At 39.3% G+C, this 24,909-nt stretch overlaps 1 protein-coding gene across 1 annotated transcript in view; it reads right to left on the bottom strand.

The window, feature by feature from the left end:
- Nucleotides 1-24,909, bottom strand: part of Marchf1 (membrane associated ring-CH-type finger 1) — a 447,397-nt gene that overhangs the window by 161,373 nt on the left and 261,115 nt on the right. Inside the window, exon 3 of the mRNA XM_050162239.1 lies at nt 13,405-13,455. Within this exon, the coding sequence (XP_050018196.1) occupies nt 13,405-13,455 (51 nt within the window). The remainder of the gene's footprint in view (nt 1-13,404; nt 13,456-24,909) is intronic.

Raw genomic sequence — 24,909 nt, 5'->3', positions numbered from 1 at the left:
AATTTGGGTTTAAACCTTATATAATTGCAATTAATTTAAATTTAACTAGCCACCTGTGCTAATGACTGCCACACTAGATAGCAATGGTCTAATATCAGTACCTAGAAATTCTTACTGGAAATTAACTATACAGAATATTTTTTCCCGTCTATTTTTTTTTTAAAGTAAATCTTTTGTGCCAGGACCTAATGGGGCCAAGATTCTCAGAAATAGTTTCTTTATGACCTGTAAAACAGTAAGAACTACTGACATCATTGGAAGGGAAGGACGGTTTAAAAGCACATTATTGAGCTGGATGGTACAGCTTACTGGTATAATATTTGCCTAACATGGGCAAAGTCTTAAATTCTACCCTTGGCACACAAACAAAAGAAACAAAAACAATAATATTTTTAATTCATCTTCAAGCACAGCAACATACATTATAGTGTAAATGAGGAAATGTATGTCAAGAATTCTGAAATTGAGAAGAGTCAAAGCACAGCAATGAAATTCCAGTACTAATTTCCTTTCTATTAGGCAGAAAATGAAGACGATGTGGCATTCCCCTCTGTATTCTGTAAGTATTTTTTATTACCATTAGTTAACAAAAAAAGCTACTTTGGCCTATGGCAGGGTGGAATAAAGCCAGGCAGGAACTATTTATATCTATATCTGTCTATTTATCTATCTATCTAGATTATATATTCCAGTTATTTAATTTAAATAGTTATTTAATAATTCCAGTTATTACAGAGTTAGAGAGTTTTTAAAATCGAATCTGTTTGTAATGCTTGAAAAAAGGTAAATACATAGCTCAAGAACAATGCTACTGAAGGAAAGAACATAAATCATACTTGGATATTTCTATCATTCGTCAGAATATCACAGAGAACCTTGGACACAGCTCAGCAGACTGACAAAAGCTAACTTGGATGATAATGAATACCTCTGCTTCCTGATGTTCTGATAAACAGCCCTCAAAATGATCAAGCTATAGTCTCAACTTCCAACATTAGAACTCTCTACTGTGTGTCATGTTAGGAGTACCCCTTGTTTGGACCAGAATGTGCAAACCTGCAGAATCCTAAGTGATTACCTTTCGTAAACACACATTATCCAAGTTGATTACTGGATATGATCATGACTGGGATAATGCCTATTGTTACTCATTAATTTTTGATGAAGACTAGGGATTCACAAGAAGCAAAGCCCTGTCTCATGTATGTTGGCATGAAATAGGCTGTATTCTATAAGACTTAGTCTCCCTTTCCTGGGCTGTCTTCTAAGGTGATAGCTCCGATGCTGCCATTTCTAAGGCTTTAACAATAGCACTGTCAAGCAGGTAACACCTTCAGGGATGTAGAGTAAAGTCCCAGCATTGTACATTAAAGCCGCAGCTTCTGAGTCCCTGACTGTGAGATGATGTTAGGCAGGACCTGTCCCACATTAGGAGATCAGAGGACCTCTGGGTCTTCAGGAGGTGGTACTGGCTGACAGTGTGAGCAAGTTCTGTGACATAATAGGAGCAGGGAGAGAATCGCTGCACCCTCCAGGATAGACTGGGTAAACTTTTCCCTGCACTTTTGTGGTTATAAATGATCAAATGCAGTAATGGTGACCTGCTGAGGGTTCTAGCCAGATCCTCAAAGAAGCCAACTAAAGCATCAGAAGTCCTAGAAAAAGCTAAAAAAATAAGAATGCATATAGACAAACAAGGTGGCATCAGTTATGACTTCTGAATCAAAAGCACCAACAAAGGCTGGATTTCATTAGTGTATCTTTCTCTTGTAAGTTTCCCAGAAATATAACCTGGCAAAGTTCTGTTAAAGTGAAATAAAATAAAATGTGATACACAAGTAAATTGTAATGGTCCAAAGACAACCCACCCCAAGGTCCTCACTAGTGATTAGTATCCCATCAATCAGGAGATAAAATGCTAACTCATGATCTTGACTGTTTCCTCTTGCCTCTGGCTCAACAGCAATAGTTTTACCCAGAGACCTATGTACCTTTCTATGCCAGCAGGTCAGTGTCTGCTTGACAGCTCATTTAAAGGGGAATATTATATAGAAATGAATATTTTACATTGGTATGGACTATGGTTTATTGATAAAAATTTAAGGTCAAATTGATATAATAATATATGGTATTATGTTTATAGTGCTCATTTAAAATGTAATGCATAATTAAAAATTGCAGATTAGTAGATATCATTTATAAATAGTCCAATTTGTATGTCATGTTAGTTACGTTTTTCTAGATATGCAGAGATATTTTAATTACGTAGATAATCTTTAACACTTGAAAGACCTATAGAATATGTCATTTAAAAGGTTTTAAGAAGTTAGACTATTCATAGCAGTGAGACATGTCTGCTTCTGGCAGCACCATTTACTTCAAGAGGATTATGGCCATCTAAAAGTCTCCTTATGGAGTTTGTCAGCCATTTGGGCAAGAAACTGCTTTTGCCTGTACTGCTTGGTGGTATGCTGTATGAATTGGACATGCAGGACCCACAGAAAAATGACTCCTGAACTTGCCAAAAGAAGGTGAAACAGCCCTTCAATGTACCTGCTTCATGAAAGAGTTTGTGAGACATTCTGCAGGACACAGAAGAAAGTGAATGACAAACTGTCAATATATGCAAAACATACTTTCAAATTTCTTGCTTCATGGAAAAGTCTGCCAGATACTATGGGCCTGTTGATTGAAGATTGCAACATTACAGAAGAACTTTGGGTGACTGTTCAGGCAGCAAAATGTCTCTGTCAATTCTAGAACTTTGGAAGTTGATTGCAATACACTTCCTTTTTACATAGGCAATGTTATATTCTGGGGTCTTTGATGGAGTAAAAGACAGATAGTTATAGCTTTCCTTTGTAATAATAAAAGATAAATGACATATAGTTATTGTAACTGTAATTCTTGCTGGGTACCTGTATATATAATTTTAATACTTAAAATTAAAACCTTCATTTTTTATTTATACAGAAAAACAAGATGATGTGGGATTCCCCTCTGTATACTGTGAATGCATTTTATTACCAGTGGTTAATAAAGAAACTGCTTTGGCCTGTGGCAGGGCAGAATATAACTAGATGGTAAAACTAAACAGAATGTGGGGAGAAAGAAGGCAGAGTCAGGGATATGCCATGTAGTTGCCAAAAAAAAAAAAAAAAAAAAAAAAAAGATACCAGAACCTTACTGGTAAGCCACAGCCGCCTTGTGATGATACACAGATTAATATAAATGGGTTAATTTAAGATGTAAGAGCTAGCTAAGAATATGCCTGAGCCATTGGCCAGCCAGTGTTATAATTAATATAGTTTCTGTCTGATTATTTGGGTCTGGGTTGTCAGAAAACAAAAGCAATCTCTGTTTACAGATGGGATTGATATTTGGTATGGTGTATATGCCAGAAGTTCTTTATGGCTTTATGTGAAAATTGGTGTATTAGGTCATAGCTGCCAAGGACAGGCATGGACAGGTCACTTTCTCTGAGTCCATAAATTCCATAACAAGGACACATGCATGATAATCCAACAGTCTCTCTATATTTATTTAACAAATCTTTGCCTACTGAGTACTGGGATTGAAGGCATGTGCCACTACACCTGATTTAAGGGTTTATTTTTGTTCTGAGGGATATATAAAATGCTGTGGTTCTAAATAGTAGCAAGATTCCACCCAATTTATATTTGATCAGTTTGACTGTTTTGTTAGAGAGAAAACCAGAGAGATCAGCAGGTAAAGGTGTTTGCTGAGCAAGCCTGAAGATATGAGTTCAATTCTTAGGCAAATATAAAGGCAGAAGGAGTGGCCTGGTTTTACAGAGTTGTCCTTTGGATTCCACATCTGTGCTATGACATACATACATGGACAAAAGCAATAGTAGTACATTTTTAAAAAGACACAATGTCAATGATTTTTATCACATCACTATTTACCATGCTTTTGCTACCTACAGAATCATGGTACATCAGGCAAATGACAGCAGGTCCCAGTGGAAGGCTGCTCTGCATGTGCTATGTGTCTTAGAGAAGATGAACACCCAATCGGGCATACTAGGAGGTCAAAAATTTGTGATGCGTTATTTACAATATTCATCATACATGAGGATCAAAAGCAGTTTACATTCATGTGGCATGGACATCAATATACATTCATGGCCTTAGCTTATAAGCATGTCAAAATACAGACTGAAGGCGACCTCAATGTTGCTAATAAGAATAGTCCATTACATTGATGGTATCGTGTACTAACCAGACTGGTAAGCAGGAATAGCTAATACCCTGAAGTTTATTACATGTGTGCACTCCAGAGGGCGGGAAGGAAAAGTCTACCATGTTCTAAAGCAGTCCAAATACAGGTTTTTAGGAACCCTGTGTTCTTGTGCATATGCATGCATCCCTTCATGAGTAAAGAACAGATTCACTCCACTGTCAGAAGTGACCCCGAATGCATGGCAGGGATCTGAATTCTGAAGGCATGGCAAGCCCCACTGACAGTAATTCACAGATTTCCTCTATTAGGTGATACAGAAGACCGCTGTTTAGAGGGAGCTTGGACGAGAAGTGGTACTTCAATGCTTTCAGCCATAATACAAACTGCATTGGTGTCAGACCAATAATAAGTGGCGAATTTCATGTTCCCAGAGTACAATAATAAATAAAATAGAAATGTAGGTTTGATGTTTACCTTCAAAAAATGTACAGTTGCTACCTATATTTTAATTTCTCTTCCACAATATTCAGTTGTATCTTCAATTGACTCTCTATCATGAACTGTGCTATCCAAGTAAAGTATTCTGTTTAAAAAATTGAAAAACAAACTAAGTATTCAAATAGATAATTGAATGGAAAAATTTAATGTTATGGGTAGAGGTAACAGATTTCATCAGAACACATCAGAATTCTCTTTCCCATTTGTAGTGTACTGTGTACTGTTCAATTGCCATATACCATTTAAACTTACTGAGACACGATCTCTGGAAGTAGGGTAGAGCCTCCCAGTTTAGACCCAAGAATGTTTGTTGCAAGGTAACCTCCAAAGCCTTTTATGTGGTGATGGGTTGTTCCCCGACTCTATAACAAGACCACAAGAAGAGGTAGCAAACAACTAAGGGTTCTAAAATGTTCTGACTTTTTAAAATAATTAGGTAAAATATTTCCAGGAGAGACATCCGAATGTCTGCAGTGGGGATGGTGAGCCAGAGGCCCATGCATAGCAAGGCTGCAAAGAACCCTGCACCAGGGACAACCTGAGTCATGAACTCCAACATGACTGGCTACTTCCTAGTCAGTTCTGCTGTATGTTTGTAAGCTACAACTTGATGTTATTAATTCTTTTTTCTCTCTCTCTCAATCAGATCACTCCAGTCACTTCTAGCACACATTGTGAGCACCTGAACTGATGCTGTTTTCTGTCTTTCAGCTACTCTTTGCTACCTGCTATTTGCTCCTTTAAACTCTTCCTTCCATAATGCAATAAACCCTCTCATTCGAAACTGCCAGCATGGCTATTGCAGGTCACTCTCCCATCTGCAGAGAACATGACTTAAGAAGTCTTACCATGCTCCTGGACTCTAGGAAGAACAAAGAGCAGAGTGCAGACACCAGAGGACCATGTGACTGGGTCTTTTCCTCAAACCAGGTTACATGGACTCGTATGAAGTGCAGTAATTTTCTGAAGATTAGAACTTGCCTATGAGGAGGAGGGGTGTCTGCAGCTACCAAATATTTTTCATACCCAAATTCAATGCCTGCAGGGTGATTTTAGCTGCTGCCAAGGTCAGAGTCACAAGGAAAGGAAGTAGAAACATTTTGCCAAGAAAGATACTTTGGAAGGAGGCTTTAGAGAAGATGAATTGGTCTTGGCTTGACAGCTGCAACAGCAAAAGCTCACTCTACCACCTCACCTTTCTAGGATTTTCATTAGAAATTGTAACCCATTATCATCTACAGGAGTACAGGAAAGGATGGATGGATAAATATGGATCACGTGCACACAGAAGATGGACTGTAGCAGATACTGTTAGTGTTGTGAAGAAATCCTTTCTAGCCCCCTTTAAACGTATGTGAGTATATACTTCTAACATTTTACAACTGTGGCTCTCTCCAGGAGCTTGTCGCTGTGGCTTTTGGATCACTTCCCTGCCTTAGAAGAGTGCCAGCAGGCACAGAAATCTTCCTGTCTCTGAAATCCAATAAGTGACCAGTAAAAGAAAAAAGTCTTGCTCTGTCGCCTGCAGAAGAACAAATCTACATGCATTTAATATTAGTGTCCGCACATAGGAGCAAAGGCACATTCTCTTGACATCTTTTCTCCTGAGATGCTTCTATCATTCCAGCAATAGTTTCTCCCACTACTACTTGCTCAGAAAGTCACTGCAAAAATCCTTGTCTAAGGATCTTATTATAGCAACCAGTCTGAAGATATCTTCCTATTATACATCTATATGAAAATTTTTAAAAAGTATGATATGTAAATCCAAATTTTATGGATGAAATTTTGGCATAAGAGGTCTGAGAGCTATTGACCTATAAAGTCATGAGCACTCACAAGGAGTGGACATACATAAAGAAGAAGTGTTGGGCCATAAGAAGTTTCAGGTTTCTTAATAGTCCTCATTACCTTTACTAATTCAACTGAATTTATATCCATTCACTCAGCTTTTGTCTCAAGAGGAACTAGATCCGTGAAAATCCTCCAGTTACTTCAACTTATTTCTCAACAGGATGTCCTCCTTTACTTCATCAATGCATCCAGGTTATCCTCTAAAGATATGCTGTATAAGGGTATAGCTGATTTATAGATCCCTTGCATTAACAAACCAAGAAGGATTTCCTAGTAGATCAGAACATTAAACACCTGCTCAGGAATGTAAATGCTGGCTTGGGTTCAGCTGAAGGCATTTCCAGTATATTTTACACATCGGAAACATTTTCAACATTTTCAGCTTGACCTTGCTAGGAAATACTTTGGAATCTTAAAGGTAAGTCTGGCAAAATATGGAGTGATAAAGTTATCCCAAAGTCCAATGAAGCACGAATCTGATCAAAAGACAGCACTCATTTAAAATGCTGCGATCCACCTTAACACACTGTGCACTGCACACCCTCAAAGGAATCGTTGAAGGAATTGTTTTGACTGCATTATGCATCTTCTTTTATTGTGAAATGAGCTGGGGTATTCATACAAGAGAAATCTTAGAAAACAGTATTTTAGAGCTATATAACATTTTCATGATAACCTTATAGAAGATATTTCCGGGCAGAAACCAAATGAAAAATTTAGATGAGACCTGTCAAGTCAATATAGTCTGGGGAATATACTAAGAAATTATGAAAGCTCACTGAAGTATCATTTTGTTAAGGTAGTCACTTTTGAATTTCTTTTCATAAATGAATTTCGTTTTATGAGCTGCTTTGTGCTCAAGCCAGAACCAAAGACTTTATTCAGTAGAACAATTTTGTGAGCTTGAATAGAACTAAGTTTCTTTCTCTGTGACAGTTGCTTTTGAGAAGATTTTCTTGTAATGCACATATTGTTGCTAGCTGAATATAATGATCCCCTATCATAGAAATAGTGAAAGAAACATGGAGTTTGGCCAGGTTTTAATCTTTAGAAGCTTGCGTGTCACGTGTATACTAAAAGCAGCAATGAAAACTGATAATGAATTAAAAGTTTCAGATTAAGTGTGTGTTATGAAAGTGAAGGTTTCTCTCTCTCCACATAAGATTTCCTGACAATATCTCCTGTATTGTTTTAAACTCACGTGAATAACCTATAGGCCTTGGATAAACTTAATATATCCAAAGCATACTGTCCTTCCTAACATAAGAAACATTAAGGAAAAAGTCACAAAAATATTGGGGTAGCATATGCTTATAATTCTAGCACTTACAAGACTGAATCAAGAGAAGCAGAGGTCAAGGGCAGCCTTGGATACATAGAAAGACTTTATAAAAATAAATAATATAAAACAAGAAAAAGGTGCAGTCTAAGTGTCTAATATTGTTAAGACAAACAAAAGCATGAGCTTACAAGAACGTTGGAATAACCTCAATAATATAATTGTTATTGAACATTATTTATTATTATTTATTCAGAGGTTAATTGTCAGAACAACTTATTCAGAGGCTAAAAACTAAAAATGTAATTTTTATGTTCACTAACAACTCAGCATTTATTATGTACCACACTGAAATTTTTTATATTTGCATCAGGAAATATGAAATATGTTTTTATTGTACAGTTCTAAAATGGCAAATATAATGTTCACAGTCATCCGCATTCCTTAAGACAGAATAGAGGTTTGAGAACCTTGGTGAACTCTGATTCCATTTTCCATTTTCCAAGCCAGACGACACCTGTCCAACTGAACTAAAGAGAATGCACCTCTTATTGAAATTGTTTTCAAAGTAGCTCCTTGGCTCTTTTGTCACCTTCTTTATAATCTGTTTCCTCCCTTCCAAAGTTTTGTATTTACATTTCCTTACACCTGTTCCCCAGCAGCTGACCCGGTCACACATTGAAGTCCTTGTTTAGGTACCACTTTCCTAAGAAACTCCTTCTGAACTATCCTACTACAATTAAACAGAGATAATCTTTGCTACCCCTCATTCCCTCTGCACTTCCTTGCAGAGCAATGCGTTTGAGGTCCCTTTGACCATGCTCACTGTTTGAGATCTAAGGGACCTCAGGCTTGAGAATTGTAATCATATCCCAGCTTTGATTTATTACAGTGAAACATTTAAAAGAAAATATTCAGAGAAAAATGTACATGGGCTCAGGTTCACAGGAACCAGTGGCAATCTCCCAACAAATGTAGAACACAGAAATATTTTATCCCTGAAACAGAGGTGATACTGGCGCCTGTGCAATTTTGTCTTTCAGGAAGAGTCACTAGAGACTCCTGGTCTAGAGTTTTGCTGGGGCTGGTCCTCTGGTCATTCATTTGCCTCACTCATGCATAGTTCAGCCTCCCTGAAAGAAAGCATGTGCTTATGATAAAACACATGGTTTGCAGCTCCAGCCCAATGAACTGGTGAAATCATGTGCACACTAACTCTCAAGTCCAAGTGTTTAGATGCCAACAGCAACCAAACCTGCCAGCGGTCTTTTGAATTTTCACATCTGTTAACTATTTTGGGCCCATGCTGTTGTAGAGTGTATATCTTATATATGTATCGTGTATACATACATATCTATACAGAGTGTGCACATTGCATACATTCTATGTGTGTGCACATATATTGCACACATATTTTATGCTCAGGTGCACAGTAATATCATATATTTTCTCTCAGTTCTGTCCTTTGAGCTCACTAAAGATCCAGTATACATTTTAATTGCTTCATTGTTCCATCAGAAAATAAGAAAAAGACGCAGTAAGAACTGTTAATTGGAAGGTCTGCTCATTTAGTAAGGAGTAAGAAGACTCAGGTAGGAGAGCAGACCTAAGGATGCAGGGGAAGTTGTGCTATTCTATTACCACATCCTGAAAGAGTCTTATATCAATGGTTAGAGTTTAGCACAAACTAGAAAAAGGTAAAGAAGAAGCCAGCGTGAGTCACACAAATGATGTTCTAAAAGCATTTATTATACTTTAATTGAAAACATTTAAGATAACAGGGCTATGCAGTATTTTCTAATGTCTCTCTTAACTTTATCACTGTCTCATTTATTCTGGTTTAACTAAAAAAAAAGACTACATACATTATAGTCTCGAATTTATTTATGCAAAGAGAGATGCCTCGGTGATATGATGCTGCCATTGAGTCCTAAGTCTTTGGAGCTCCACAGGTAGAATAGCTGATACTTACACATGGCTTAACCGTTTTCAAGATACTTACACACACACACGCACACACACACACAAACACACACACACACAAACACACATATGAACATGCGAAAAGAATATACATATATATATATGTATATTCTTTCTCCCTTTATAAATAAGGCAATAAAGAAAATTGAATAACTCTTCTTAGTAGGTGCTCTGCTCTCCATGTTCTTTATGACTCCATTATACTGAGTCTCATACACATGAAAACTACAGTAGTTTTACATAAATTTATCTTGTCAATCTTAAAGAATGAAAATTTTGTTCCACTTTTGACATTTCCTTCTCTAACACCTGAATATGAAAGGATTCAAATATTTATAAGTTCTGTCATTTCCTACCCAGTAATCCACATGCTCACTGAAGAATTTATCATTTAGTAATTCACAAGAGCAGTGAGGACCCAGTAACATATTTATCATTTTTGATTATCATTCTGACACAAATACAGAGAGAGTTGTATTGGGTTCAGAGATTTAGGTTTATGGAAATCTACCAGGGTTTGGTAGTTGAAACTTTTCTGTGTCACAACTAAGGAAACAGAGAAAAGATTTTCATTCATCTCCAAACAGAATGTCAGAGAATCTTTAAGAAGAAGTCAGAGCTGGAAAGGCACACACTTGGGATTTTCTATGCTTTCTAAAAGAGTTAGCTAAAGGGCTGAAAACTGTGAACATGCTGCACTTCTCAAACAGCAATTTGGAAAGAGGATAGACTTGAGCTCCTTGATGGTGACAGTTTGGGGTGGTAATGGAGCTGCCAGTCTCGTGACTAACAGTAACCTGTTCAGAAAGATGGTACTGTTTCAGAGCTCTGGGTGGGCTTTCTCCTATGAGACTTGGATGACAGGCATTTAGAAGATGATATGCTAATATAAAACTAAATGAAGGAATCCTTCAGGTGCTAGTTTTGTTGTGGGGGAGTAAATGCCTTAGGGAGCTTAGGTGATTGCCTCAGGAAACAACAGAATTTAACAGACTTTAATTTAAGATCCCACCTTCTGAAGTATTCTCAACCAGAAGGGCTCATCCTTTCTCAAATATCTCTGGAGGAACTCTGATTTGAATGTAATTCAAAATGTTTAGTGATGCTCCATCAAATTTTCATTACTGTAACAAATACCAGTGGCAATACTGTTTTCAAGAGGAAAGATTGTTCTGAATCACAATTTTGGAGTCTGAAGTCAATGACTGGGAATGTCCATTGCTTTTAGATTTCTGGTGGGGCAGGAAGAGAGGGATAACATCACAGTGAGAGAGCTGTCTGCTCCAGAAATACCCCTCAAGGTCATTCCCCAAATTGTCTACCTATCACTCAACAGCACCGTGGTTTTACTAACTCTCAGAGCATCAACCCACCAACACAGGCCTCTGCTTCGTTCTCTCCAGTTACCTCAGCTTTGAGTCCTGCATGTACTGCAAGCAAGCATATGAGTGTTTGTGTTCTGGATCAGCTTTCCAAAGATGCTATCCAGGCATCCTAGATAGGTGGTGGCATTGTAACACAGAGGTCCTCCATACAGAGAAATGAGCAAAAATGTGTGTGTTCAAGATGTGGAAGCACCCAGTACGTGTGCACAGTCATCTACCTCTACGTCTGTGCTTAGGAAACAAGCTGAAGAGAACGGTGACATTCTGGAGCTCCTACTTCCAGTGAGTTACCGTCATTCGCTTCTGGAATGAAGAAAGCAGAGCTTCTCTAAATGGGAAGCTGGGATTGGCATAAAGCCACTATTTTCTAGATTCCCCATGAAAAACTCACTGAAAATTACTAACACAGAGTGAACGCTGGGGATGTCGAAGGGCCCTGGCCATCTTGCTCCTGCCAGTGTCTTGGAAAATCAGAATTTCTGTTTCAGAAAATGGCTTCCTCCTAAAGCATCAGTGATCTGTGGGCTGGCGATGTAGAAGAATAAGCTCATCTTTGCTCAGAGTTTGAAACAGACACTCCTAAATTCTGAAGTTCACGTGCTTCTGGAGCATCGAAAGCAACATAATGAGAGTGCAGAAGAAGAGCAGAATCTTTCAGAGGTTTTCGTGAAAACCCTAAATTCTACAGTCCGGTTCAGTCACTTCAAAAACAGATAGACCACAGTCAGTGTTCATAGCTTGGTTCCCTGAAAAGGCTACATAGGTTTGTATTGTCGGTCTGTTTAGCCAGTCTATATGCCCAGAGACTGCAGAGACATCCAAAGCTCTGATTCCAAGCCTGGAAGGGCATTTCTGAAGATGAGGAACTACAGCAGATTCTCGATGATATCCAGACAAAGCACAGCTTTCGGTATTAATGTCCAGACACTGCTCCAGAGACCGCTCAGAATGGCACCGCATTCCAGCCTGGTCAGCCTCGCACAGGAGTGCCATAGCAGGAGACACTTAGGCCACTATTGTAGTGTTTGCTTTATTGAGATAAAATGTCACTGTGTGGTCCTCAAACTCATGACAAGTCTCCTGCCTCAGCCTCCCCTGTGCTGGAGGCACAGGTGGGAGCCAACACTCTTGGCTTTTGCAGAGGAAAGGTTAAACCATAGTTATTATGACTTCTTGGTGCAGCCTTGGAAGGGCTGTTATGGTCAAGCTTGCTGCAATCAGAACTGGTGAGGTGGGAAGATGTGTTGACTGTCTCTTATCTTGGTATTTTGGACTCCATGTTATTCTTTGTTCTTGACATTTCAATTTTAATATAAATATAGTTTGTAGTTTTTAAAACTAAACTGTTATATCAAAAAAGAAAAATGGCAGTATATTGTATTTTACTTCCTAAGCACCATATCGGCCCATCACATGATGCTACATATCTTCTCATCACATGGTACCTCATATCTGCCAATCACGTGGTAGCTTATATCTGCCCATTATATGGTACCCCCATATCTGCCCATCACATGGTACCCCATGTCTGCCCATCACATGGTACCCCATGTCTGCCCGTATTGTAGTACCTCGTATCTGCCCATTACATAGTACTTCATATCTACCCATCATATGGCACCCCATATTAAAGAACAGTTCATGAATTCTTTTCATATTAGTAAAAATTCTAGAATATTTGTACAGATTCATAGTAATTTTCTGTCTTGGACTTAAAGTCGGCCAATGGAGTATTTTGATTTGTATACATTGATTATGTATTTATAATGTGGTCAAATTAAAGTTTTTATGAAACTGATTTCTAAAAGTTATCTAGATAAAAATGTGTATGTCTCAGTGAGGTTGACACTAAACCCTGACATCTTAAATTCACGGGAACAGAGCCATGATTGCTAATAGCTGTGATGCGAGTGTGTTGTCCCTACGGTGTTTGAAGTGGAGGCTCAAGGAGCCATGGTTCTCAGTACAACCCCGAAAGTAGAAAATTACCTTCTGTATCGACAGCAAAGCAGAAAACAACACAGCTGACGGCATGAAAGTATGTTTCCAGCAGTAAAAGTATGAAATAACTGAAATCATTAGCAAATCGTAGTTGAGTGATTCTCATACATAACAATTATAGGCTAAACGTTATCAATATTCATTGAACTCATGAAAGGCAGAAATCAATAAACAAGAACATGGAGAGCTTTCACCTACTTTTGATATGTTACTTGATCGACTTGCAGATCGCCCTGGGGACTTTTCATTCTGAAAAATAAAATCAGAAACACTGATTAAAGGAAAGGCGATTAAAGGAAAGGGTAGGTCAACTTTTCAGCACCACAGGGAGACAAAAGAGCGCCACCCAGGTTTACTGAGTGCCTCAGTGTCCCAACAGATGGACACACAAAGAGCTCATGCAAAATGGCTTTTATCAGATAGCATTTCTCTAGTATATAACAGTACAGTGTTAATATATTTCAATTAACTTCAAAGTAACAATTAAACTAGCAATACTTGTTTACATGAAATTATTCTTTCTACAAAAATCCCTACTATGTATTCTCTTTGCAAATTAGACAATGGAAATATAGCCCATTGTTTTATTTTTGTTTTAGCAACCAGAATATTATGAGTAAATTCTAGTTTCCCAAGCAAATAAATACCCTGTGCTGGAAGTGTGGTAGGAACCTTCACCTTGTGCTCTTGAGAAACACGTTTTATTGGTATTTTCTGTCATTTCACATGCTTAGAAACACTTGCTCTTTAAAATTTAAAATGCTCTAAGTTATGTCTTAAGATTTAAAACTTAGAAATGTCTTAAAAATCTATACCCTGCTCTTCCTCTTAAACAATTTGTAGTTTAGAAGAGATGGTGTTCCAAGAGTGCTTTTGAAGGGCATTTTTTATACTATGAAATTTTAAAGTAAAAAGTGACCCTAAGGAGTTCAGCTTCCTAGTATGAAGGCAGGCGATTCTTTCCCATGGAACTAAAGACACAGGATCTAAGTCAGGGGTGATGCTGCACTTCTGACTGTTGTCTGTTTGCTATTTCACTTCTTCTAATTACCTGTCGGAGGATAACTGAGCAGAAAACCAGAGTTTACAGACATGCATGCAGTGTGCACACAGTACTCAACTTAATGCTGTCTCGGGACCTCGCAGCATCTGTGTTACCCACAGAAGAACAAACCAACCAAAAGTTCTGCATAGATGAGGGAGGTGCTCTCCAGGCCCCAACACATAGGAATTTGGCAGCTGATTGTTACGGGAGGAGGGAGAATCGTTCTGCTTGAGGTTAGGGCCACTGGTCAGCTTTCCAGCACCACTGGATGGCCCCAGGCAAATGCTGTATCCCTGAAATTTCCTATAAAGACTTGTGGTGGCAGATGTGCTGTTGTGGAGAAACAGGCCTTGCAAACTGGTGCTGTGTTCTACACAGATCATGTGACATCCATCTCCTGTAAGCACTGATGTCACCCAGGGGCATGTTATTACAGAATGAGACGCGTCACGAAGATGTGATTAGTCACACCTAATAACAGCCTGGGATCCAGCCTGAGATGAATGTGCTTGCTGCCCACATTAGCTGCTGTGTTTCCCTGATTAGCTCTTCTGGTGATGGAGAATGGCACTTTGCTCCTGACAGCTCAAGTCTTCTCCCAGACACTAGTTAACAAAATCAATCCATCTTCCTCTCTCAATGAAATTCAGAGTTTTGACACATTATTGTGTGAAACAGCAGAAAATAAACCATACAAAATAATAGGTTTCGGGGGAATGCTCGTAGTAGTGATAGTGGTTATTTTGCTTGCCCATTTTTCATCCATGTGGCATTTAAGAGTGTGGTTAAGGCGTGGTAAATGTACTGATGCACCGTGAACCAAGAAGAATTGAAAATGAAATGTAACATGGGTCCTTACATCAGATGGATGCTGGCATATTGGCATTAGTTAGAGTGGATGTTTGACACTGGTGGATGTGTATTTCTGTTGTTCACAGGTGGAAGAAGTACTTAGAAGAGTTCCCACCCATTTATGGAGTCACAATTTCCCCCCACCAACATCTTGGTTTCTCTGTCTTTTAATGTTTGGATGGATTATGTTCTGGCATGTAAAATTTAAGAAATACAAACAACTGGATAGCCAACAAGTGTGCTCTTCCCTGGGAAAGACTATTTCTCCCATGCTTAGCATTCGCAGTTGTCTGTAATTCTTTGATAGAATTTAACCTTCCCAGGCTTCCCCCATCCACTTTACCATGTCTGTTCTTGTTCAGCTCGTGTTTATGTGGTCATGTTGATGGGAGTTTAGGAGGGTGGCTTCTGGCATTACTAAGAGGCACAATCTCACAGCAAAGTCTCCGGTTCTCTGACTCTTCCAATCTTTCCAACCCCTCTTCTGCAATGTGGCCTTACCAAATGAACACCTCTAAAATGTACATATGGTAGCATTATACAGACTGATGAGGCTATATTTATGAATATATGTGTGAATATATTCATGGAACAATAGTTAATGAAAAAAGCATGAATTTCAAAGAGAACAAGGAGAGGTGTATGACAGGGTTTGGAGGACGGAAAAATGAAGGGAGAAATGATGTATTTATAATCTCAAAAATAAAAGAAAAAAAGTGAAGTTTTATTTACCCAAGGGATGTTGGTTTCTTGCTTTGGAAGGAAAGCACCAGAGGAACTTTCTGTCCTGAAAAACTTCCAGAGCAATCTCTCCTGTTTGTTGTTAATTAACTGAGTGGCTTGTTCCATTACTATTGAATAACATATTCATTTTTGTGGATTAGCCAATATGGTTGTCATTCCTCACTATGATCAGGTTATATACTTTGTGTTAGATCAAACATAAGCTGTCTCCATCCTAATGCATCTCACTGCCACTCAAGTTCCAGTGACTTTTAGGCTGGGAGAACTTGGAGCCAACAACAGTTTCTGTTTAGTTTATATGAAAAGTGTAGGATCGTTGAAGAGTAATGTTGGATCTTAATATCATTTCCAGCACACAGAGAAAAACTCAGAGTTTCAAAGTCTTATTTTTAAGATTTTCAAAAAGTATCTAATTTTAGCTGGCCATGAATATATCTGATATTATTAGTTTTGTCATTACTATACTAAATTTTCTTTTTTTTTGGACCATTTTATTTTTTTTCAGCTTTGAATTTAATCTTGCTAAGCATGGTAGGATTTGTATATGATGCATATGTATGTGTGTGTCCAAGTGTGTGCTCATCTAAGTGTGTACATGACGAAGCCAAAGGTGGAGTTTGGGTGTCTTCTCTGAAGCTCTTCACCTTCTTTGAAATGGTTCCCATCATGGAATCTGGGGCTTGCTGTTCAGTTACAGTGATCATTTAGGAAGCCGCTGGGATCTGCCTGTCTCTGTCTCCATCCCCAGCGATGGAATTACAGTTAGGTAACAATAGGCCCACATTTTTAAATATAAAATGAATTTAATCTATGTGTTTTTCACATCACATACTTTTGATCCCATTCATTTCCTGTTCCATCACTTCTGCCCTTTACCCCTGCCCTCCCCGCTGAATTAAAAAAAAAAAAAGGATAAAAAATGAAGAAAACAAAATGAGTAAAAAAAGGGAAGGAATTAAAAATTGTGTCATGAAAGCTGCAATGTGACTCAATAAGTCACACCGTATAACCTTTAGTCCATACATCTCTGTTTGCAAGTCTTCATTGCAAAGAGTAATTGGTCTGGTTCGAGGCCTCTGGTCTCCACTATACTTTAGATGCCGGGCCTCCACCAGGACTCTTCCTGGGTATTCCACTGGTGTCCTGTGTTATGCAGCTTTGGGTCTGCAGGTCAGCTCCCTTCACGTGCTCCAACAGACCATACGTGGAGTGGATGTTGGGGCCAGTCAAGTCATAACCCTGGGTCCGGGCCTGGGTAGATATAAGCTCAGTCTGCCAGATGGGAGATTGGGACATCTCTCCCAGGGTCACAATTTCAGGGCTAGCTCACCCCCATCTGAGATAACCATGTTGACTCTATTGTGCTGCCCTGTTGAGGTACAGGGCCTGTTAGGATAACTGTAACTGGTGGTAACCAGTGCTGTAACTGGTGGGGGTCAGGGATGGTTCTTGTGACCACAGAGCCATCTCTCCCACCTGCCTCTGACATTGATGGGTGGAGGGGGCACTTCTCCCCTGCCCCTGTTGCCACAAGGCAGATCGGTAATGGGGACAGCTGGCTAAGGTCCAATTCTTTAAGTGAGTGCTGAGGATCCAAACTCAGGCTTCCACGTTTGTACAAGCACTTTACCCACTGTCCTATATATGGGAAAATGTCAGAGAGGAGACTTTAGAAATTTTGTTTAAAATGTACATTAGTGCTTATGAGATGGTTCACAGGCTAAAGGTGCTTCCCACCAAGGCTGAAGATCTGAGTTTGCTCCCTGGAACCCACATGGTAGGAGAGAAGTCAAACCCACAAGTTGTTTTCTGACCTCCATATACATATGCCATGGCAACATAAGCATGCGCCCACACACATGCACACACACATGCATACACACACATGCACACACACAATGCATACACACACATTCACATACACATGCATACACACATGCATACACACACATGCGCCCACACACATGCACACACACACACATGCATGCACAACACACACACACGCTGGTAGTTTGAAAGAAAATGGTCTCCAAAGGGAATGGCATATTTAGGAAGTATGGCCTTATTGTAGTTGGTGTGGCCTTGTTAGAGGAAGGTGTCTCACTGTGGGTCAGGCTTTGAGGTCTTACATGCATAAGCTATGTCCAGTGTGGGACAGTTCACTTCCCGTTGCTCACAGATCAAGATGCAGAACTCTCAGCTCCTCGTCCAGCATCACATCTGCCTGCATGCTGCCAAGCATCTCACTGTGATGATCCTGGACTGCAGCTCTGAAACTGTAAGCCAGCCTCAAATAAATGCTTTCGCTTTAACAGTTGCCATGGCCATGTTGTCTCGTCACAGTGGTAGAAACCCTAGCTAAGGCACAGACATAGTAAATAAGTAGATGTGTTTTAAAGGGAGATTTAGCACTGAAGCACAAAGAAGGCAGACTGAGTTGCTCTCACGGAGTCAGTGATGTGCTGTTTTTCCTCCCAGCCTCCCTCAAGAGTAAGGATCAACAGTGAATGAGAAAGGAAAGAAACAAAGTAAGCTGGAAGGGTATCGAGGAATTTAGTACTCTATTTTTACAAAGGGAGCTAAAACTTGTAATAAAATAAACATTTAAAATTGTGACTTGTAGACAAAAATAAGGAAAATTAGTCAGAGCTCTGACACACTCAATAGCGCAAAGAAATTTTTAGTGATAGATTCATAAAATGTCTTCCAGCAAAGGAAAAACAGTAAATGTCATTGGGGCATTAAAAGTTATTTGACCTTAAGCATTGCAGAGGCTTACAGAACTCTTCATTTGACTTTTATCTAATAAAATGAGAAACACAAATTTAGGAGATTGTTAATCCTGAGATTTGCAAGAGAAAGACTGGTTTCACAAGTTAAAACAAATTTGAATCAAACTTTAATGGTGTACTCTGGTCAGGCCCATTCCGGGATTCTTGGGAATAATCACAAATCATGCTTTGCGGGGCTTAAAAAGGCAAAACCCATAGTTCATTGCACTTCCCATTGTGTTCAATCAAGGGCAGGCAAACATCCTGATGTGTTTACTATCTGTGTTCCTCTCACCTATATGTGATCAAACACATCTGGTGTAGTTGGTTCAAACAAACTTTGTTTAGCAGAGTCAAAACATGTGGTCTTTTCTTCAAGAACTACATCTCCCAGCACTCCAGTAAGTTTCCTTGTCCATGGGCAAGTTGGGCTCACAGGCTAACTTTCACTTTTACAAGATGACCACTTTTTTTTTTTTTTTTTTTTTTTTTTGAGGCAGGGTTTTCTCTTTGTAGCTTTGAAACCTGTCCTGTAGACCACGCTGGCCTCGAACTCACAGAGATCTGCCTGCCTCTGCCTCCAAGTGCTAGGAATAAAGGCATATACTACTATTGCCTGGCACAAGATGACAACTCTTAACTACCTAAAAATGAATTACATTCATTCAAAGAATATTAGGCCCAAAGTAAAAATAACTCTCTAGAATGTAGCTTTATAAATCATCACTGTTTGGGTGGAAATTTCACCCCAAGCCTCCTCCCCTGGGAGTTGCCTCAGTCCAGACACCCTCTCTGAGAAAGCACACCAAATGATGACCCCTCCCCAGAGATGCTCAAGACCACTCCCACAGGGTATTTAAACTGCCCTGGCTCCCAAAGAACAAACACATGGTTTTCTAGTCTTTCTTTCCCAGTCTCATCTTTGGGGCCTAGAAGGCTACCCGAGAGCATTGGTATCCATTAAACCTGGGCTTTTTTCTAACTCAGTTTGATTTGGTCTGATCTGGATTATTGGGTTAGTGGAGATGCTTATTGAGGTGCAGAAACTTTTCAATCACACATTTGAAAAACATTAAAAACTGTATTCAGATAAATATTTGTTATTGTAGGGACTGTTGAGATGACTCAGCAGTTAAAAGTGCATGCTGTTCTTCCAAGACCTGAATTAGGTTTCCTGCATCCATATCCCTCAACTCACAAGTCCCTGTAACTCTAGCTCTAGGTAGATTCAAGAACTTCCTCTGGCCTCCACAGACCTCCCCAGACACATGGTATACACATACATAGACACACACTATATGAATAAAAATGAACTTTACAATTATTGTAAACATTGTCAGTATTCAATGATATGACAGAAAGAATATAAAAATACAATAAAAAAATTTATGCTGATAAATTCCAGACAGATAGAAGAGATTCTTTCCTTGAGACAATCACTTAATAAATAATCAGAGAACAGAAAATTTTCTTATTCAACATGATAAGGGAGAGAGTAAAGTGTAATAAAGACAAAAAGGAAGCATAACCGTAGATGAGAAAAGATAAGAAAAACTACAAGATGACTAAGGAAACATCATTCTAACAACTCTGCAAATGGAAGGAAGTAAATGATGCTGTCAAAAATAAAATTCATTGATGTGGGAGTGTCATCAATCTGTTGATTTCATTGGCTGAGCAATAAAGAAACTGCTTGGCCCTGATAGGTTAAAGCATTGGTGGGAGGAGAAAACAGAATAGGATGCTGGGCGGAAGAGGAAGTGAGGTCAGACTCTGCTCTGCTCCCAGAGAGACCCGACAGCTCTGCTGGAGCAGAGACGCCATGCTCAGCTCTCCTGGGTAGACGCAACGATGGATGGAGGCTAGAATCTTCCCGGTAAGCGCACCTTGGGGTGCTTACAAACATCATTAGAAATGGGCTAGTCCAGGTGCGAGAATTAGCCTGTAAGGGCTAGAGTTCATGGGCCAAGCAGTTCTTTAAATGAATACAGTTTGTGTGTTGTTATTTCGGGCATGAGCTAGCCAAGCGGCCGGGGTGTTGGGGACGCAGCCCCGCCGCTCATATTTCAAAAATTCATAGGAATTGATGTGAAGAAGAAGAAGAGAGTATAAAAAGCTGTTAACCCAGAAAAGCTGAGAAGTTAAGTAAAAATTATCCATCCCCAGATAAGGACATGATGATTGTATGGCTAAGATATTTTGTTTTGGAAGAAAACCAATTTAAATTTCACTTATAAAAATCATGTCAGAGAAGCCTACATTTCCCTGATTGATGTGATTTATATTTTATAAATGAATTGTCAAACAGTTTGAGACAATACCCACAAAGACATAAAGAAGAGACAAGACAATTGTTCTCTGTTTTCATTTATGAGTACAAAACACAAAAATGTTTTGAAAATATTAACATATATTTAAATGTTATTGTAAATCTTTGATGTATTATCATAATTTCCACAGAATAAAACGAATGGACTCACTCCAAGTATTTTTTTATCATAGAATGTCAACATGTGTTACCCCAACACATTGAAAGATGCAAAGTTCTATAACTAAATGTTGAAAAGATATTTGATACATCATATTAGAAAGCAAATGTAATTTTAAGTAAAATATAAAAAGTTTTAAAATTCAATATAAATATAAAATTCAAAATAAAAATATAAAAAGTCTTAAAAGACAATGTTTTAAAAAACCAACATTAAGCAAAATCCTAAACAGTGAAATGTTGGAATGCCATGTACGAAACAACTCCTTTCTGTGAGGGAGGCTACTTTTCTTATTATCCAGTTTTCTCAGAGTTTCTAGGAAACAAAAGCAAGAAAATAGAACATTTGGTAGAGAAATTCTGAAAGAGAAGCAAAACCCCAATTTTCTCTTATTGATGGTGCTACAGCTCAAGTGTCCATAGCTAAAGCAAATTATTGTGGTTAATGAGATCCCAGTGTGGGGCCCAGACACCAGACAAAGTCTCCTAAAATGTACTCTACCCATCCTGGATGGACAGAATAGTCATGGGGCACGTTCCTTCCCAGGGAGGTCATCTTTCTAGTCTTCTGCTTCAGGCTGACTAAAACAGATTCTTCTAAATCAGATGTGGACAGATCTAGCAATTGTTGCTTCCTTCCTATCACATATACGTGCCATGTAAGTTCTTCTTGCTCTTTCCTTTTGCCCTGATCTTAGTACTGTTGTCACAATCAACAGAAAGTCAGAGAAGCCAGAGCCAAATTCCAGATGCTAAAGATGCTTGAAAAAGTAAGTGGGGAGCCGGGCGGTGGTGGCGCATGCCTTTAATCCCAGCACTCGGGAGGCAGAGGCAGGCGGATCTCTGTGAGTTCGAGACCAGCCTGGTCTACAAGAGCTAGTGCCAGGACAGGTTCCAAAGCCACAGAGAAACCCTGTCTCGAAAAACCAAAAAAAAAAAAAAAAAAAAAAAAAAAAAAAAAATAGTAAGTGGGGGAGTATCTCCTGTCAAGTTGAACCACACCCTGTCCCATCATCACAGAGGGAAATTATCATTTTACTCACCACAATGACCTTTCGTGTCTTCTTTATGGAGATACTACAAAGTCAATAGGAATGGCTTCCCAGTAAATATCCAAAAATGTGATTGATGATTAGGAACCTATTTAATAACAAAAGCATAAAAGCTTAAAGGACATGAACCGTAAAATAAAGCTTACTGAGGCTCACAATCACGTTCTGAGCAGATGAGAGCACAGAGCTAGTCTCTGATGGAAAGATAGTTTTATAACTTATAAATTTTATAAAGTTGACATAGGAGTAGGATGTATCAAAAAAAAGTCAGGCTCCTGATGGAATGATGTTAAAAGTATTAGAAACAAGGGAATCTGAAATAGGTCTAAACTGTAAGGAGTTTTATGATGAGAAAAAAAAATGACACAGCTAAGATGGGACCCAAAAGCTATTAAACATTTTGTCTGGAAAATGTATAGGTTCTCAGAGAAGCCAGAAGATGGCGCTGGATCCCTGGGTGTTGATGGTACAGGTCTCGGTGGTGGAAACCGAACCTGGGTCCTCTGCCAGAGCAAGTGCTGTTCACCTCTGAGCTGTCTCTTGCCCTCCCCCCATACATGGATATACGCACGCAAAGAAAAAGGCAAGGGGAAGAAACTCAACAGGAAAACAATCACATGCTAGAATGGAAATTCACAGAAATAAGGAATGCTGCTCATTGCACACATGAGAACACAATTAGAACCGCAGCAATCAGGACGATGTCACTTGAAGAAACATTGTCCTATTGAAGGGAGATTTGAAAGGAATCATCGCTTGCTGGTGAGCACAGAAGGAAAGAATGTTGAGCACCGTGATTTTCCTTTTGCAGTCTTATTGGAAAACAACCTGGCAAGATGTAAGATTCAAACTACCACTTTATGCAGTAGCATCACTGAAGAACTTATGTTTTATTTAAAGCTCTATTTGAATAGAAGCAGCAATACTCCTGGTAAAAGAGGTATGCTAAATGTTTATGTCTCAAAGTTTGAAATCTTCATCATCTCAGATTCTGTTCTGTGACTGGAACTCTGGGCACCTCAACAAGGGTGTGTCACCTGACTCTTTTCCAAGCTTTCTCAACAGGAGGCACCGCAGGCAAGGTGCAAGGCTGAAAGGAAATGCTGGGTGTTTCCCCTGGGCGTCTTCCCTGCCTCTTGTGCTCCTGAAGCTTGCTCTTGAAAAGGGAAAGTTCTTTGACAGGGTAGGTACATTTCCCTCCTGCAGCAGTGCCTAACCCAGTGGGCAGTTTCCTCCCACTCGTCGAGGCCGACTTCTGGTGGGTTTAGAGATGTCAGTTGGTTTCAATTTTGTGGAAACTTTTCTACTTAGTTCATGAACCTATATTGGAACAACATTTTAATAAAAAGAAATGTATGTGGGAGTGTGTGTGTGCATGCACGGGAGTGTGTGGCATGTGCACACATGCACACCATGCTTTGTGTGTGAAATGAGAGGGCAGTTTGCAGGCAGAGCCTCTCACTTTCCCACTCCATGTGTTCAGGTTGTTAGGCCTGGGAGCACGTCCCTTCCTGTTCAAAGGCATCTCACCGACCCATCAAAAAGTTTTGCTTTTCTCTTCTAATTAACAGAGAGAACAGTGCTCTCTTTGGGTTTCTATTGCTGTGAAAAAAAAAACAGTATATAACTAAATGCAGTGTGGGAAGGAAAGGGTTTGTGTCATTTTAGAACCTTCAGGTCATAATCCCTGAAGGAATTCAGGGCAGGAACTCAAGTCAGGAACTGAAGCAGAAGCTGTGGAGGAATACATTTTATTGGCTTGATCCTTATGGCCTGATTGGTTTGCTTTCTTTAACCACAGAGGACACACTTGTTCAGGGAGGTACCACCCACATGAGGCTGGGCCCTCCCATGTCTGTCATCAATCAAGGAAATGCCCTACAGGCTTTGCCCACAGGGCAATCTGGTGGGGGCATTTCCTCACAAATGACTCTAGCTTAAATCAAGTTGACAAAACAAAACCCAAAACCCATTCAGGCCAAATGCTAAACAATAGAGAGAGATAATTAAATAAATTAGAGTCAGTCACTTCCCGGAATATGGTGTAGTTTGGGGGAAAGGGAGTGGATAGTTAAGATTACCTAGAGAAAAATCTACTGACAAGTACTATTGTTAAAATGCTTTCTTCTTCCAAGAACAACACGTAGATATCCATTCCTTTTTACGGCCTTTTCCCTGTGAGTCTTTAACATTTCGCCATTTGTCTTCACTTTTCTACCTGAGCATCTGGGTGCCAGTAATAATTAAAGGTGTTGTGTGCCCATTTGACTCTGAAGCTGTACTTTCACAGGTATGCCAGGTGTCTTCTATACACCTCTTCAGAGCCCTGCCACGCTCTGTCACATAGTGAAGAATCTCATCAGAGGTTATACGCCTCCAGGATTCCCATCTCATTCTACCCAGGCAAAGTCTCCATAGAAGGCTAAAAATGGTGGATACTAGTTAACAATAATTAACCACCCTACCAATATCTGTAGCTTGCAGTCCCAGTATTGCCATGATGCTTTGATCACATCTGTGTCTTAGGATATACTCCTTTTCTAGGTCAAGATGGTGGGTGTTAGTTAGGACTGTTTCAGCCAACAGGATTGTAGTAATTTGAATGTCATTAAACCTCCATAAACTCATAGAGAGTGGCTCTATTAGAAGTCTGGTTCTGTTGTAGCAGGCATGGTCTTGTTGGTAGAAGCCTGTCACTGTGGAGGTGGGCTTTGAGGTCTCATATAAGCTCAAGCCACACCCAGCCCAGAC

This window comes from Alexandromys fortis, unplaced genomic scaffold, assembly GCF_014885135.2.
Source record: "Alexandromys fortis isolate MF-2015 unplaced genomic scaffold, M_Fortis_MF-2015_v1.1 scaffold_110, whole genome shotgun sequence".
Lineage (NCBI taxonomy): Eukaryota > Metazoa > Chordata > Mammalia > Rodentia > Cricetidae > Alexandromys > Alexandromys fortis.
The sequence above is the reverse complement of the archived record's forward strand: the minus strand, read 5'-3'. Positions and strand labels throughout refer to the sequence as shown.